Source organism: Haliotis asinina, chromosome 4, assembly GCF_037392515.1.
Source record: "Haliotis asinina isolate JCU_RB_2024 chromosome 4, JCU_Hal_asi_v2, whole genome shotgun sequence".
Taxonomy (NCBI): domain Eukaryota; kingdom Metazoa; phylum Mollusca; class Gastropoda; order Lepetellida; family Haliotidae; genus Haliotis; species Haliotis asinina.
The window spans coordinates 21,787,557-21,803,194 of NC_090283.1; the positions used below are offsets into that span (position 1 = coordinate 21,787,557).

At 39.6% G+C, this 15,638-nt stretch overlaps 2 protein-coding genes across 2 annotated transcripts; both read left to right on the forward strand.

Moving 5' to 3' along the window:
• Window positions 1-5,888, forward strand: LOC137280843 (uncharacterized). Its single transcript, XM_067812040.1, has 4 exons — window positions 1-39; window positions 3,574-3,748; window positions 5,069-5,194; window positions 5,617-5,888. The coding sequence occupies exons 1-4, from the start codon at window positions 1-3 to the stop codon at window positions 5,886-5,888; spliced, it is 612 nt and encodes a 203-aa protein (XP_067668141.1).
• Window positions 5,889-8,628: 2,740 nt separating this feature from the next.
• LOC137280844 (uncharacterized) lies at window positions 8,629-14,508 on the forward strand. Its single transcript, XM_067812041.1, has 4 exons — window positions 8,629-8,667; window positions 12,194-12,368; window positions 13,689-13,814; window positions 14,237-14,508. The coding sequence occupies exons 1-4, from the start codon at window positions 8,629-8,631 to the stop codon at window positions 14,506-14,508; spliced, it is 612 nt and encodes a 203-aa protein (XP_067668142.1).
• The last annotated feature ends 1,130 nt before the right edge of the window (window positions 14,509-15,638 follow it).

Consider the following 15,638-nt stretch of genomic DNA (forward strand, 5'->3'; position numbering starts at 1 on the left):
ATGGCAGCCTATGAGATTGTGCGCATTGTGGAACCATTCGTAAGCTGATAAATGTGATGTCATTGATTAATAGTGGTTGGAAAATTGAACTGAAATTATGTGCATGGAGCATAGAAGATTTCAAATTTGCCTGTCAAAGTTTACAATGACCCATCCTAAATCAATTTCATGAAAATTATTTATGCTACACTGAAATTACATGAACGTCTATTGAAAATACGTCACATTTCGAAATACACATATAATGAACCTGTACCAAGATGTCTACCCAAAAGGAGTTACAAGTCACTTACAGTGTCATTGCGATTACTTACGTTGTTCCTACTTCCCAACAGTTTCCTCTCAACTGGTGGCTGAAACTCTACTGTAATGTATGTTCCCACAGAGATTTTTCGGTTTTTGTTATTTACTTTGTTTAAATGTTGTTTAACGCCGCAATCAGCAATTTCCAGAAGTCTGCGATCTGTAAACAATGGTGTCTCCGAGTCTGAACCAAGCAAACCAGTGATCAGTGAAAGGTCCTGAAGTGTTGCCTGACAAATTTACAGATTGTGTTCATGAGTGAAGGCAATGACAAAAGAGAAGATAAGACAAGATTGTATTAGGTCAAAAACCAAGGTAAATACATGCCACTAACAATATAGTTATTTTGAACACATGGCAGGATTGTGTACATACAATACAGTTTTATAACTATGTAGTGATTAATGCGCTGCCCAAGATCAAGGGTATAAACAGTATACGCTTGTATGTATCCATGCTTGTTTCTTTCATTCACAGCATAAATTTGTCCACGTTAAAAGTAACTTCATCATTTGTTTTTTAAAGTATTCTGACACACTTAAACCCATTTGCATTCTCGAGGACAGTAAAAGGTAAATAATAACGATGACGTATATCACAATACTCAGGACAAATAACCAACACATGACACTCGTTTTTCTTGCCATGTGGACAAAAGGATATTTCCATTTCTCAATATATATCTTCCATATATCAATAAATGTTGTTGTTTTTTTGTTTTTTCCCCCCTTTTTTGATACACCGTGAACCTTTCTCAAATACCAACCACGGCATTGACATAAAATAATCATGACACTGTCTAAGATAACGGAAGCTATGGTAATAAGTCGTGAACGTTAAATTTATACAGATGCTTTCACTTCTGCTAGTTCTCCGTCTAGCGTCAACTATCAGTTGTGATTGGAAAACATCGTGCCGTAAGAGGCGACAAAACGGGGCTGGATGGTCAGGCTCACTAACTTGGTTGACACATACAATAGCAACCCAATTTCGTGGACCTGTGTTAACGATGTTGATCACTGATTTGTCTGGTCTGTACCACAGCCCGCCGTCATTCACCTCTGATGATGCTTTGTGTATCTTAACAATAAAGAAACGTCAACAACCTTAATTGATGAGAGGGATTGTGGATCAATATATGCTTGCAGTACAGGTATTAAAAGCACAGTTACTGTCTTATTGTGAAGCAGGGAGTCATCACTGAGTTGTCTGGCCTGTACTACAGCCCGTCGTTATACAGCTCTGATATAGCTTAGTGCGTTGTAACGATAAAGAAATGTCATCAGTCTTAATCGATAAGAGGATTGTGGATCAATATATGCCTGCGGTACAGGTCTTAAACGTTCAGTTATTATCTCTTTATGAACGTTTGAGCAGGGAGTCCTCATGCATTAATTATCTTGAGGTGAAAACAAAACTTGTGCCATAACGCTTCACGTATTAATGAAAGTAACTGTAATTTTCACAGTGCTCAACAAAGGATATCCGATGCCCTCGTATGTTTCTCATTCTCAAGAAACGTGGCACAATACATTGCTGTTTTCCTTCAACTACGGGTCGAAAACACTGCAGGAAAATAGCGAAGAACATACAACTCTAGCTTTTCACGACTGAACATGGAGGTCCTTTGACACGGTCCCAGTGTTGGTGCTAATTCAGAAGCATGAGATCTGCTGTTGTTTGGATGAAGACGATGAGTCATGAGAGATTCCATCTACTTTCTAGCAATCATTATTTCTCTTCTGTCCACTAATATCTTATTAGTTCCACCCTTGGGTTTGGTGTATACATTTCCCTTGCTTCCGTATAATTGAAGACATTCCTTCGTCATTTATTTCGAAGTGCGTCATAAAAATCTGGCTCTATTGTTCTTCGATTAACCTTTCAGTTTTCAAGACTGCAGTGAGGCTCTTATGGCAGCATGTGTTGAGCATTTCCAAGCTAAACGCATTAGTGGCAAATATCCAAGACGCGATTCAGTTTGTGAAATTCTAACACATTCATGTTTGTTTAGACGTTTGTTTCAGGATCAAACAATCCAGTGTTAAATAGCATGTCGGATACAATAACATGAGCAAGTAGGATACGATGACATATGTCAACCAGATCAGCCAACCTTATTCACTCGATCGACAACTCTTACGACAAGTAGGGGTTGCTGAAGAACGTTTCTACCCCGGATCTTCACCGATTTTCAGTCCCTTCACAGTTAATAATTTACATCTAGAGACTGATTTTAAATCTTTATCGTCTTAAATCAGGCCCCCAGTATGGTTATTTACCTTCGGATGTTAGCAATCAGTAGCCTGACAATTAATGTTTTGTGTAAAGTTTCAGAACCTCATGCTAGGTTTCACATCTGAAATGACGATATTCTAGTTGTTTTTACTTTGTTTCGGTTTCACATTTAGGTTTCACGCCTGGTTTCACTTTAGGTTTCACTTCTGAATTGATGATATTCTAAATTATTATCCGTCAGGATGAGAAACTGCCATGTGACTGAAACTCCTAGCACTGAAATCACCCACAGACGTGTGCCATGCGCTGATATGTACAAAAAGGATCCAACAGATGACTGAACGAGTTCTCTATTCGAATGTGCGGAACGCACAACGCCTGTCAGAGAGAGAGAGAGAGAGAGAGAGGGAGAGAGAGTGAGTGAGAGAGTGAGAGAGAGTGAGAGAGAGTGAGAGAGTGAGAGAGAGAGTGAAAGAGAGATCGAGAGAGAGAGATCGAGAGAGAGATCGAGAGAGAGAGGGAGAGAGAGAGGGAGGGAGAGAGAGAGAGAGAGAGAGAGAGAGAGAGAGAGAGAGAGAGAGCACATGTTCAGTACAGTTTCTTGAGCAGGAAAAGAAACTGTACAAATATAGACACCCATATAATTCGCGTCCCTTAAGTTGTAGATGTAGCAATATTTGCAGAGGGATTTTTGCAGATTAGATTTTTTTGAGGATGATAATTGATAATTCAAGATGAATACTTGCTGCCTTTGCCCATGTCGATAGCTCTAATCTTTGGAGACTTAAACTTCAAATAAACCAGTCCCATGCTGTGTCAATACATAGTGCATACAAAACAACGAAGCAAAGCAAACGACACTGTGACACTGAACGTGATCTACACATCATGGATAGTACTGACATTTTCATCCTGATTCTTTTTCTGCGATTTCCGAAAGATAAAATTCAAGCCATTCCACAGTGCCAGAGTGACCAATACACACGTGTCACGACGTTTGACAATCGGATGTTTTCAAGGTGGTTGTTGTAGACAAAATCTTCGGTGAACATAAATGAATGTCCCATCTTCTGTCTCAGAGAGAAAGCCTGCGTTAGCTTTCAAGTGAATTCAGGATGCTCAGTCTGCAGAGCTTACGCCGTCGCCTTTAACGAGAACTCCGCAAGTGAATCAGCCCCGGGATATATGTTGTTTGTAAAGGAGAAAGGTAATTAATGTAAATAAGTACACACCTTGTGTAGGAATGTCGTATATCATTCTGGTATACGTTTGTTGTGATTAAGATGTATAGGATACCTGGCCTCAGTTAATCTTTATGAGTTTATGTATATCACGATTACACAATGTCAACGTCAGTGATACACGCTTACTTCTAACATGACACGTGGACTTCTAAAAATATCATTGTCGTGATAGTTGCAGCATTGGTGGCATATTGTCTGTGGCTGTAGCAGGGTTGTCACTTTGAAGAACATTCAGTGAAATTGAAATATTGAGACAGTTGGGAATTCCGGAAAAAATGGTCTTTCTCAAATACACCAAGGAGGAATCCCTGATATGCACAACTCAAACGCCTTCTTACTAGTAGAAATACAATGGCAGTTCAAACGCTTTCTTAGTAGGCAACATATAATGATAGCTCAAACGCTTTCTCATGGGGAAGGTAAGATATAATGAAGTTTCAAACACTGTCTCACTGGTAGGTTAGATATAATGAAGTTTCAAACACTGTCTCACTGGTAGGTTAGATATAATGAACTTTCAAACACTGTCTCACTGGTAGGTAGGACATAATGACAGTTCAAACGCTTTCTCACTGGTAGGTTAGATATAATGAAGGCTCAAACACTTTCTCACTGGTAGGTAAGATATAATGGAGGCTCAAACACTTTCTCACTGGTAGGTAAGATATAATGAAGGCTCAAACACTTTCTCACTGGTAGGTAAGATATAATGGAGGCTCAACTCTTTCTTACTGGTAGGCAACATATAGTGAAGGCTGAAACGCTTTCTTACTGGTGGGCAACATATAGTGAAGGCTGACACGCTTTCTTACTGGTGAGCAACATGTCATGAAGGCTCAAACACTTTCTCACTGGTAGGCAATATGTCATGAAGGCTCAAACACTTTCTCACTGGTAGGCAACATGTCATGATGATCTGGTTTGTGGAAGCAAGGGGGCATTCCGGTGAGCATAAATAATTCAAAGTATGTCAGATTTAAGTCATTATTAATAGATCAGATCAAGCATAAGAAAGCAATAACGATAACATACTACGCTAAAGGCCAAATGGGAATTACGATGCCAAGAAGTATATAGTATGACGATGGGAGCTATGTTAAAGGGTCATATCTCACTTTTTCAGTAATCTTGACACCTATTTTTATATCTTACACGTTACTATTTTTTTGCTTAGATTTACTCTTTTTAACATCTGTATTTCACGCGAAGCAAGAGATACTGGTTCATATTTTTAGATACATTCAATGATAATTTCTTTACCATGATATCTGTGTTTTTTTCAGGTTTTATTGGATCTTCCTGTCAGCAAAACACGGACTGTTCCCTGGCTAACTCCGTCTGTGTCAACTCCGAGTGCATGTGTGATCCCGGACTGGCATTCTCACCTCAACAGAAGTCATGTGTTTCAAGTATGCATGAGATGAAATTTCTTCTAATTTGTAAAAAGCCAAATGGGTTCAGTTATATTTGGAAATCCCTTTTGTATCAGCTCCCTAAACTCTTCTTACCTGGTGCATTTACCATCTCCATCTCTTTCACGACCCGCTATGGGCACTTGTCTTGAAACATCGAAAAGAGTCCTCTGAAGTTGGTTTGCTGTGATTGTGTGTATTCAAGATTAAATCCTGTAATAAAGCGAGCACCTCATGGTGGCTCTTATCTGAAAATATGTTCATATCTGTGTACAATTACCAAACACCATTGACAGGCATCTTCAGCAGAACAACAATTGTTGGGGATGGGGTGGGGGGTGGATGGAAAGCTAAATACTAATTCTGAGCATCTTCTATATCCTTTACGGAAATATTCAACATGACTGATTTGTTTGCAGCTTGTACAGAGTACGGTCCTCATTACACTACAATACGTGGCTACTATATAGGTGATAACAACATGGCTACCTACACAGCGGTGACTGAACAACAGTGCATGGACCGCTGCACCACCCACACCGCCTTCGTCTGTCGATCAGCTGACTGGCGTGCCTCTGACGGAAGATGTGACCTCAGCACCCAAACTCTACTGACTGTTGCCGCATCCTACTACAGAATAGTATCTGATCCTACAATTATTGTCCAGTTTTCCCGAGATTGCAAAGCCTGATCCGACCATGTTAAACGTCTCTAAATTCCATTTCCGGATGTTCACTTAAAACCAAAAATCAGACGCTGCTCGTTGTGGTTGACCATGTACTGTAAATACACTTGAGTTTCAAACAATCTGGTCGGTGAGATAGCCTTGTGGTTCGCTCGTCAGGCTGAAAACCCGGGTTTATTCCCCACCTGGTTCCAATGTGTGGAGACCTTTTCTCGCCGTGATATCGTGATCTTCTACGATAATGAAAAAAAACAAAACAAAAAAACAAAAAACCCAAACGCACTCACTCCAAACATCGTATTGTTATACAAACTATTATTCTTGATGAGGTGAACATTTACAAGCAAGGACGCACAGCCAGATGCTGGACTCGTGGTATTTCGTTAACGGATTATTTTCAATAGTAATCAGTCGTTTTGCGATTTTGGCGTGCCACAAAAATAAATCTATCAGCGTGATCACATGCCTAGAAAAGTGATCTTGTAAGGCTAAGCAGGCGAAACATTAATGTCATCTTTGGAGGAAAGATTTAGGATTTTTATACATTTGATACTGAGATAGATATTGCATTAATGATTCCCGAGATAAATTAAGCTTTCGTTGATTTTCAACTGTTGTTGACGCAGGAAACTTTGATTCATAGTATATTGATACCCCCCACTAGCGGGGATCGCCTTGTTGACATGCAGGGTGCTTCTATCGCGCTATAACTGGGAATCGTAATGGCCGATCGAAAACATATGACGATCGGAAACATATGACGTTGGATATAATCTCAGGTTAAGAAAGTATCAAACGGGAACAGTTGCAGATCGCCAGAAGCCAAGTATGTGACGTCACGCCGGGACGATGCAGCAACACGATTACGTCCCCAAAATACTGAGAGTCAAGTTTTCACTTTAGATCAGTATACATGAATATGCATGGTGAATTTGGACAGTTTACGCAAATGAAAGATATATTTTAAATATGTACAGAAAATGGCTGGTCTGAACGCACATGAAATTATAAAACTTTCTCATCTTGACAAGGCTGATTCGACGTGGGCAGGTTAAATATGAAACAAACAAGGACCTTTCTTATTTATTTGAATGCTACAAAAACTTGCAAGGTGATTCATTTATGTTGCATTTCTAAAGGTAACCATTGATGCCATTCTTTCAGTTTTAAGCCCACTCTGTATATACTGCCGTTGGAAGGTATCTAAATAACAATCAGGATTTCACGTATATATTCCGAGGTAGCTTGAAATCTGACTTCACACTTCAACAGGATCGGGACAATAATGATCGGTATTCTACTTCTTGGGTCCTTTTGTGTGGCTGCTGGCTTTGAGGCGAGCCCAGAAGCTTCAGTGTTCCTTCCTTCCTTCACACCACCTGCAGGAACCAACCCTTCCAGAAAAGGTAACAAATCCTATGTTCATGTATCAGGGAGCGTTGTTTGTAAAACGCAAACCGGGAGTTCTTTCCATGTATATGCTGAACAAAAATAGGGATCCTGTCGCAAATATGTTCGGGTCAAATTCCGTATGCTTTGCTTTCAAACTGATCATCTTGAGATTCATTAATGAACGGTGTGTCCTCAGGAATATTTAGGATGACTGGTTCACTGAGACACGTCTTACGAAGGAATAAACAGACACAGAGTTTCACAATATTTTGTTGTTCTGTTGATAATATACTCTTTATATTTATATTTGTTTAGTGTAAAATACGTGTTATGATATCTGACCAGTGGATATCAACTTCCATATTTCGAGGACAATGACTTTTCGGAGTTTTATTCGCTACCTTCATTTTACGCACGTGTTCATTTAAAAATGTTATGCTCCAAAACGCCTATATGTAAATCACTGATACAGAAATATGCAAGCGGTATGTAAATTATCGAGTCTGAGCCACACAATCCTGTTACCAACAACATGATCACCCCATCCCAAAAGCCGCATCTTGGGTCACTGCAGGCCGATATACATACTACGACCATGTCCCAATCCAAATTATCGCAGGTAATCTATAATCTCATGTCACTAGATAGTGCAGTAACTAATCATTCCCATCCTTGGCTTAAACTTGTTGAAAATATCTTATACTCATGCGGACTTGGCTATGTGTATATGTTCCCTAGTAATTTTAGACGAACATGGTTGTTGAATGTGGTAGAAGGTAGATTAAGGGACCATTCTTTTTCAAGAATGCAGGAATAACTTAGCATGGCCAATTTTAACCGGATCGCCACGGGTTATGAACTAATAGCATGTTTCAGTCACGATATGGTTCTGTACTGCAAACTTTGAACTCAAACACACTAAACAAGCATGGTTTGCAAGAGATCATTCGTACCTGGATGTTAACGGGTCTTTCAAAATGAAGCTCTTCATAAAAGAACGACGTTTATGTATCTGGTTTCATTTCTGAAGTAAATATCATCCGAATTTGCTTTCAGTATAATTCCGGAGTTAACGACATTCAGGAAACTGAGACACATTCTCGCTGATGTAATAAAAGGGCTTATCGATATATGGTATCTGTGGTGTTTTCTGTGCTGTTGGTACACGACAACGACTGGTTCAGGAGTTGGAACGCCAGCTTTTCTGAAGAAAGAAACGACAGACCCTTGCCAGATATATTAGGACACTTGATGTAATTCCCTTACGCTTACATGTTAACAATTTTTCCGTTGCTTATTTATCGAATGGCGACAGTTTATTCAACACATGCACAGTGCCATGAACACGTTTAACATGGCAGCCTATGAGATTGTGCGCATTGTGGAACCATTCGTAAGCTGATAAATGTGATGTCATTGATTAATAGTGGTTGGAAAATTGAACTGAAATTATGTGCATGGAGCATAGAAGATTTCAAATTTGCCTGTCAAAGTTTACAATGACCCATCCTAAATCAATTTCATGAAAATTATTTATGCTACACTGAAATTACATGAACGTCTATTGAAAATACGTCACATTTCGAAATACACATATAATGAACCTGTACCAAGATGTCTACCCAAAAGGAGTTACAAGTCACTTACAGTGTCATTGCGATTACTTACGTTGTTCCTACTTCCCAACAGTTTCCTCTCAACTGGTGGCTGAAACTCTACTGTAATGTATGTTCCCACAGAGATTTTTCGGTTTTTGTTATTTACTTTGTTTAAATGTTGTTTAACGCCGCAATCAGCAATTTCCAGAAGTCTGCGATCTGTAAACAATGGTGTCTCCGAGTCTGAACCAAGCAAACCAGTGATCAGTGAAAGGTCCTGAAGTGTTGCCTGACAAATTTACAGATTGTGTTCATGAGTGAAGGCAATGACAAAAGAGAAGATAAGACAAGATTGTATTAGGTCAAAAACCAAGGTAAATACATGCCACTAACAATATAGTTATTTTGAACACATGGCAGGATTGTGTACATACAATACAGTTTTATAACTATGTAGTGATTAATGCGCTGCCCAAGATCAAGGGTATAAACAGTATACGCTTGTATGTATCCATGCTTGTTTCTTTCATTCACAGCATAAATTTGTCCACGTTAAAAGTAACTTCATCATTTGTTTTTTAAAGTATTCTGACACACTTAAACCCATTTGCATTCTCGAGGACAGTAAAAGGTAAATAATAACGATGACGTATATCACAATACTCAGGACAAATAACCAACACATGACACTCGTTTTTCTTGCCATGTGGACAAAAGGATATTTCCATTTCTCAATATATATCTTCCATATATCAATAAATGTTGTTGTTTTTTTGTTTTTTCCCCCCTTTTTTGATACACCGTGAACCTTTCTCAAATACCAACCACGGCATTGACATAAAATAATCATGACACTGTCTAAGATAACGGAAGCTATGGTAATAAGTCGTGAACGTTAAATTTATACAGATGCTTTCACTTCTGCTAGTTCTCCGTCTAGCGTCAACTATCAGTTGTGATTGGAAAACATCGTGCCGTAAGAGGCGACAAAACGGGGCTGGATGGTCAGGCTCACTAACTTGGTTGACACATACAATAGCAACCCAATTTCGTGGACCTGTGTTAACGATGTTGATCACTGATTTGTTTGGTCTGTACCACAGCCCGCCGTCATTCACCTCTGATGATGCTTTGTGTATCTTAACAATAAAGAAACGTCAACAACCTTAATTGATGAGAGGGATTGTGGATCAATATATGCTTGCAGTACAGGTATTAAAAGCACAGTTACTGTCTTATTGTGAAGCAGGGAGTCATCACTGAGTTGTCTGGCCTGTACTACAGCCCGTCGTTATACAGCTCTGATATAGCTTAGTGCGTTGTAACGATAAAGAAATGTCATCAGTCTTAATCGATAAGAGGATTGTGGATCAATATATGCCTGCGGTACAGGTCTTAAACGTTCAGTTATTATCTCTTTATGAACGTTTGAGCAGGGAGTCCTCATGCATTAATTATCTTGAGGTGAAAACAAAACTTGTGCCATAACGCTTCACGTATTAATGAAAGTAACTGTAATTTTCACAGTGCTCAACAAAGGATATCCGATGCCCTCGTATGTTTCTCATTCTCAAGAAACGTGGCACAATACATTGCTGTTTTCCTTCAACTACGGGTCGAAAACACTGCAGGAAAATAGCGAAGAACATACAACTCTAGCTTTTCACGACTGAACATGGAGGTCCTTTGACACGGTCCCAGTGTTGGTGCTAATTCAGAAGCATGAGATCTGCTGTTGTTTGGATGAAGACGATGAGTCATGAGAGATTCCATCTACTTTCTAGCAATCATTATTTCTCTTCTGTCCACTAATATCTTATTAGTTCCACCCTTGGGTTTGGTGTATACATTTCCCTTGCTTCCGTATAATTGAAGACATTCCTTCGTCATTTATTTCGAAGTGCGTCATAAAAATCTGGCTCTATTGTTCTTCGATTAACCTTTCAGTTTTCAAGACTGCAGTGAGGCTCTTATGGCAGCATGTGTTGAGCATTTCCAAGCTAAACGCATTAGTGGCAAATATCCAAGACGCGATTCAGTTTGTGAAATTCTAACACATTCATGTTTGTTTAGACGTTTGTTTCAGGATCAAACAATCCAGTGTTAAATAGCATGTCGGATACAATAACATGAGCAAGTAGGATACGATGACATATGTCAACCAGATCAGCCAACCTTATTCACTCGATCGACAACTCTTACGACAAGTAGGGGTTGCTGAAGAACGTTTCTACCCCGGATCTTCACCGATTTTCAGTCCCTTCACAGTTAATAATTTACATCTAGAGACTGATTTTAAATCTTTATCGTCTTAAATCAGGCCCCCAGTATGGTTATTTACCTTCGGATGTTAGCAATCAGTAGCCTGACAATTAATGTTTTGTGTAAAGTTTCAGAACCTCATGCTAGGTTTCACATCTGAAATGACGATATTCTAGTTGTTTTTACTTTGTTTCGGTTTCACATTTAGGTTTCACGCCTGGTTTCACTTTAGGTTTCACTTCTGAATTGATGATATTCTAAATTATTATCCGTCAGGATGAGAAACTGCCATGTGACTGAAACTCCTAGCACTGAAATCACCCACAGACGTGTGCCATGCGCTGATATGTACAAAAAGGATCCAACAGATGACTGAACGAGTTCTCTATTCGAATGTGCGGAACGCACAACGCCTGTCAGAGAGAGAGAGAGAGAGAGAGAGGGAGAGAGAGTGAGTGAGAGAGTGAGAGAGAGTGAGAGAGAGTGAGAGAGTGAGAGAGAGAGTGAAAGAGAGATCGAGAGAGAGAGATCGAGAGAGAGATCGAGAGAGAGAGGGAGAGAGAGAGGGAGGGAGAGAGAGAGAGAGAGAGAGAGAGAGAGAGAGAGAGCACATGTTCAGTACAGTTTCTTGAGCAGGAAAAGAAACTGTACAAATATAGACACCCATATAATTCGCGTCCCTTAAGTTGTAGATGTAGCAATATTTGCAGAGGGATTTTTGCAGATTAGATTTTTTTGAGGATGATAATTGATAATTCAAGATGAATACTTGCTGCCTTTGCCCATGTCGATAGCTCTAATCTTTGGAGACTTAAACTTCAAATAAACCAGTCCCATGCTGTGTCAATACATAGTGCATACAAAACAACGAAGCAAAGCAAACGACACTGTGACACTGAACGTGATCTACACATCATGGATAGTACTGACATTTTCATCCTGATTCTTTTTCTGCGATTTCCGAAAGATAAAATTCAAGCCATTCCACAGTGCCAGAGTGACCAATACACACGTGTCACGACGTTTGACAATCGGATGTTTTCAAGGTGGTTGTTGTAGACAAAATCTTCGGTGAACATAAATGAATGTCCCATCTTCTGTCTCAGAGAGAAAGCCTGCGTTAGCTTTCAAGTGAATTCAGGATGCTCAGTCTGCAGAGCTTACGCCGTCGCCTTTAACGAGAACTCCGCAAGTGAATCAGCCCCGGGATATATGTTGTTTGTAAAGGAGAAAGGTAATTAATGTAAATAAGTACACACCTTGTGTAGGAATGTCGTATATCATTCTGGTATACGTTTGTTGTGATTAAGATGTATAGGATACCTGGCCTCAGTTAATCTTTATGAGTTTATGTATATCACGATTACACAATGTCAACGTCAGTGATACACGCTTACTTCTAACATGACACGTGGACTTCTAAAAATATCATTGTCGTGATAGTTGCAGCATTGGTGGCATATTGTCTGTGGCTGTAGCAGGGTTGTCACTTTGAAGAACATTCAGTGAAATTGAAATATTGAGACAGTTGGGAATTCCGGAAAAAATGGTCTTTCTCAAATACACCAAGGAGGAATCCCTGATATGCACAACTCAAACGCCTTCTTACTAGTAGAAATACAATGGCAGTTCAAACGCTTTCTTAGTAGGCAACATATAATGATAGCTCAAACGCTTTCTCATGGGGAAGGTAAGATATAATGAAGTTTCAAACACTGTCTCACTGGTAGGTTAGATATAATGAAGTTTCAAACACTGTCTCACTGGTAGGTTAGATATAATGAACTTTCAAACACTGTCTCACTGGTAGGTAGGACATAATGACAGTTCAAACGCTTTCTCACTGGTAGGTTAGATATAATGAAGGCTCAAACACTTTCTCACTGGTAGGTAAGATATAATGGAGGCTCAAACACTTTCTCACTGGTAGGTAAGATATAATGAAGGCTCAAACACTTTCTCACTGGTAGGTAAGATATAATGGAGGCTCAACTCTTTCTTACTGGTAGGCAACATATAGTGAAGGCTGAAACGCTTTCTTACTGGTGGGCAACATATAGTGAAGGCTGACACGCTTTCTTACTGGTGAGCAACATGTCATGAAGGCTCAAACACTTTCTCACTGGTAGGCAATATGTCATGAAGGCTCAAACACTTTCTCACTGGTAGGCAACATGTCATGATGATCTGGTTTGTGGAAGCAAGGGGGCATTCCGGTGAGCATAAATAATTCAAAGTATGTCAGATTTAAGTCATTATTAATAGATCAGATCAAGCATAAGAAAGCAATAACGATAACATACTACGCTAAAGGCCAAATGGGAATTACGATGCCAAGAAGTATATAGTATGACGATGGGAGCTATGTTAAAGGGTCATATCTCACTTTTTCAGTAATCTTGACACCTATTTTTATATCTTACACGTTACTATTTTTTTGCTTAGATTTACTCTTTTTAACATCTGTATTTCACGCGAAGCAAGAGATACTGGTTCATATTTTTAGATACATTCAATGATAATTTCTTTACCATGATATCTGTGTTTTTTTCAGGTTTTATTGGATCTTCCTGTCAGCAAAACACGGACTGTTCCCTGGCTAACTCCGTCTGTGTCAACTCCGAGTGCATGTGTGATCCCGGACTGGCATTCTCACCTCAACAGAAGTCATGTGTTTCAAGTATGCATGAGATGAAATTTCTTCTAATTTGTAAAAAGCCAAATGGGTTCAGTTATATTTGGAAATCCCTTTTGTATCAGCTCCCTAAACTCTTCTTACCTGGTGCATTTACCATCTCCATCTCTTTCACGACCCGCTATGGGCACTTGTCTTGAAACATCGAAAAGAGTCCTCTGAAGTTGGTTTGCTGTGATTGTGTGTATTCAAGATTAAATCCTGTAATAAAGCGAGCACCTCATGGTGGCTCTTATCTGAAAATATGTTCATATCTGTGTACAATTACCAAACACCATTGACAGGCATCTTCAGCAGAACAACAATTGTTGGGGATGGGGTGGGGGGTGGATGGAAAGCTAAATACTAATTCTGAGCATCTTCTATATCCTTTACGGAAATATTCAACATGACTGATTTGTTTGCAGCTTGTACAGAGTACGGTCCTCATTACACTACAATACGTGGCTACTATATAGGTGATAACAACATGGCTACCTACACAGCGGTGACTGAACAACAGTGCATGGACCGCTGCACCACCCACACCGCCTTCGTCTGTCGATCAGCTGACTGGCGTGCCTCTGACGGAAGATGTGACCTCAGCACCCAAACTCTACTGACTGTTGCCGCATCCTACTACAGAATAGTATCTGATCCTACAATTATTGTCCAGTTTTCCCGAGATTGCAAAGCCTGATCCGACCATGTTAAACGTCTCTAAATTCCATTTCCGGATGTTCACTTAAAACCAAAAATCAGACGCTGCTCGTTGTGGTTGACCATGTACTGTAAATACACTTGAGTTTCAAACAATCTGGTCGGTGAGATAGCCTTGTGGTTCGCTCGTCAGGCTGAAAACCCGGGTTTATTCCCCACCTGGTTCCAATGTGTGGAGACCTTTTCTCGCCGTGATATCGTGATCTTCTACGATAATGAAAAAAAACAAAACAAAAAAACAAAAAACCCAAACGCACTCACTCCAAACATCGTATTGTTATACAAACTATTATTCTTGATGAGGTGAACATTTACAAGCAAGGACGCACAGCCAGATGCTGGACTCGTGGTATTTCGTTAACGGATTATTTTCAATAGTAATCAGTCGTTTTGCGATTTTGGCGTGCCACAAAAATAAATCTATCAGCGTGATCACATGCCTAGAAAAGTGATCTTGTAAGGCTAAGCAGGCGAAACATTAATGTCATCTTTGGAGGAAAGATTTAGGATTTTTATACATTTGATACTGAGATAGATATTGCATTAATGATTCCCGAGATAAATTAAGCTTTCGTTGATTTTCAACTGTTGTTGACGCAGGAAACTTTGATTCATAGTATATTGATACCCCCCACTAGCGGGGATCGCCTTGTTGACATGCAGGGTGCTTCTATCGCGCTATAACTGGGAATCGTAATGGCCGATCGAAAACATATGACGATCGGAAACATATGACGTTGGATATAATCTCAGGTTAAGAAAGTATCAAACGGGAACAGTTGCAGATCGCCAGAAGCCAAGTATGTGACGTCACGCCGGGACGATGCAGCAACACGATTACGTCCCCAAAATACTGAGAGTCAAGTTTTCACTTTAGATCAGTATACATGAATATGCATGGTGAATTTGGACAGTTTACGCAAATGAAAGATATATTTTAAATATGTACAGAAAATGGCTGGTCTGAACGCACATGAAATTATAAAACTTTCTCATCTTGACAAGGCTGATTCGACGTGGGCAGGTTAAATATGAAACAAACAAGGACCTTTCTTATTTATTTGAATGCTACAAAAACTTGCAAGGTGATTCATTTATGTTGCATTTCTA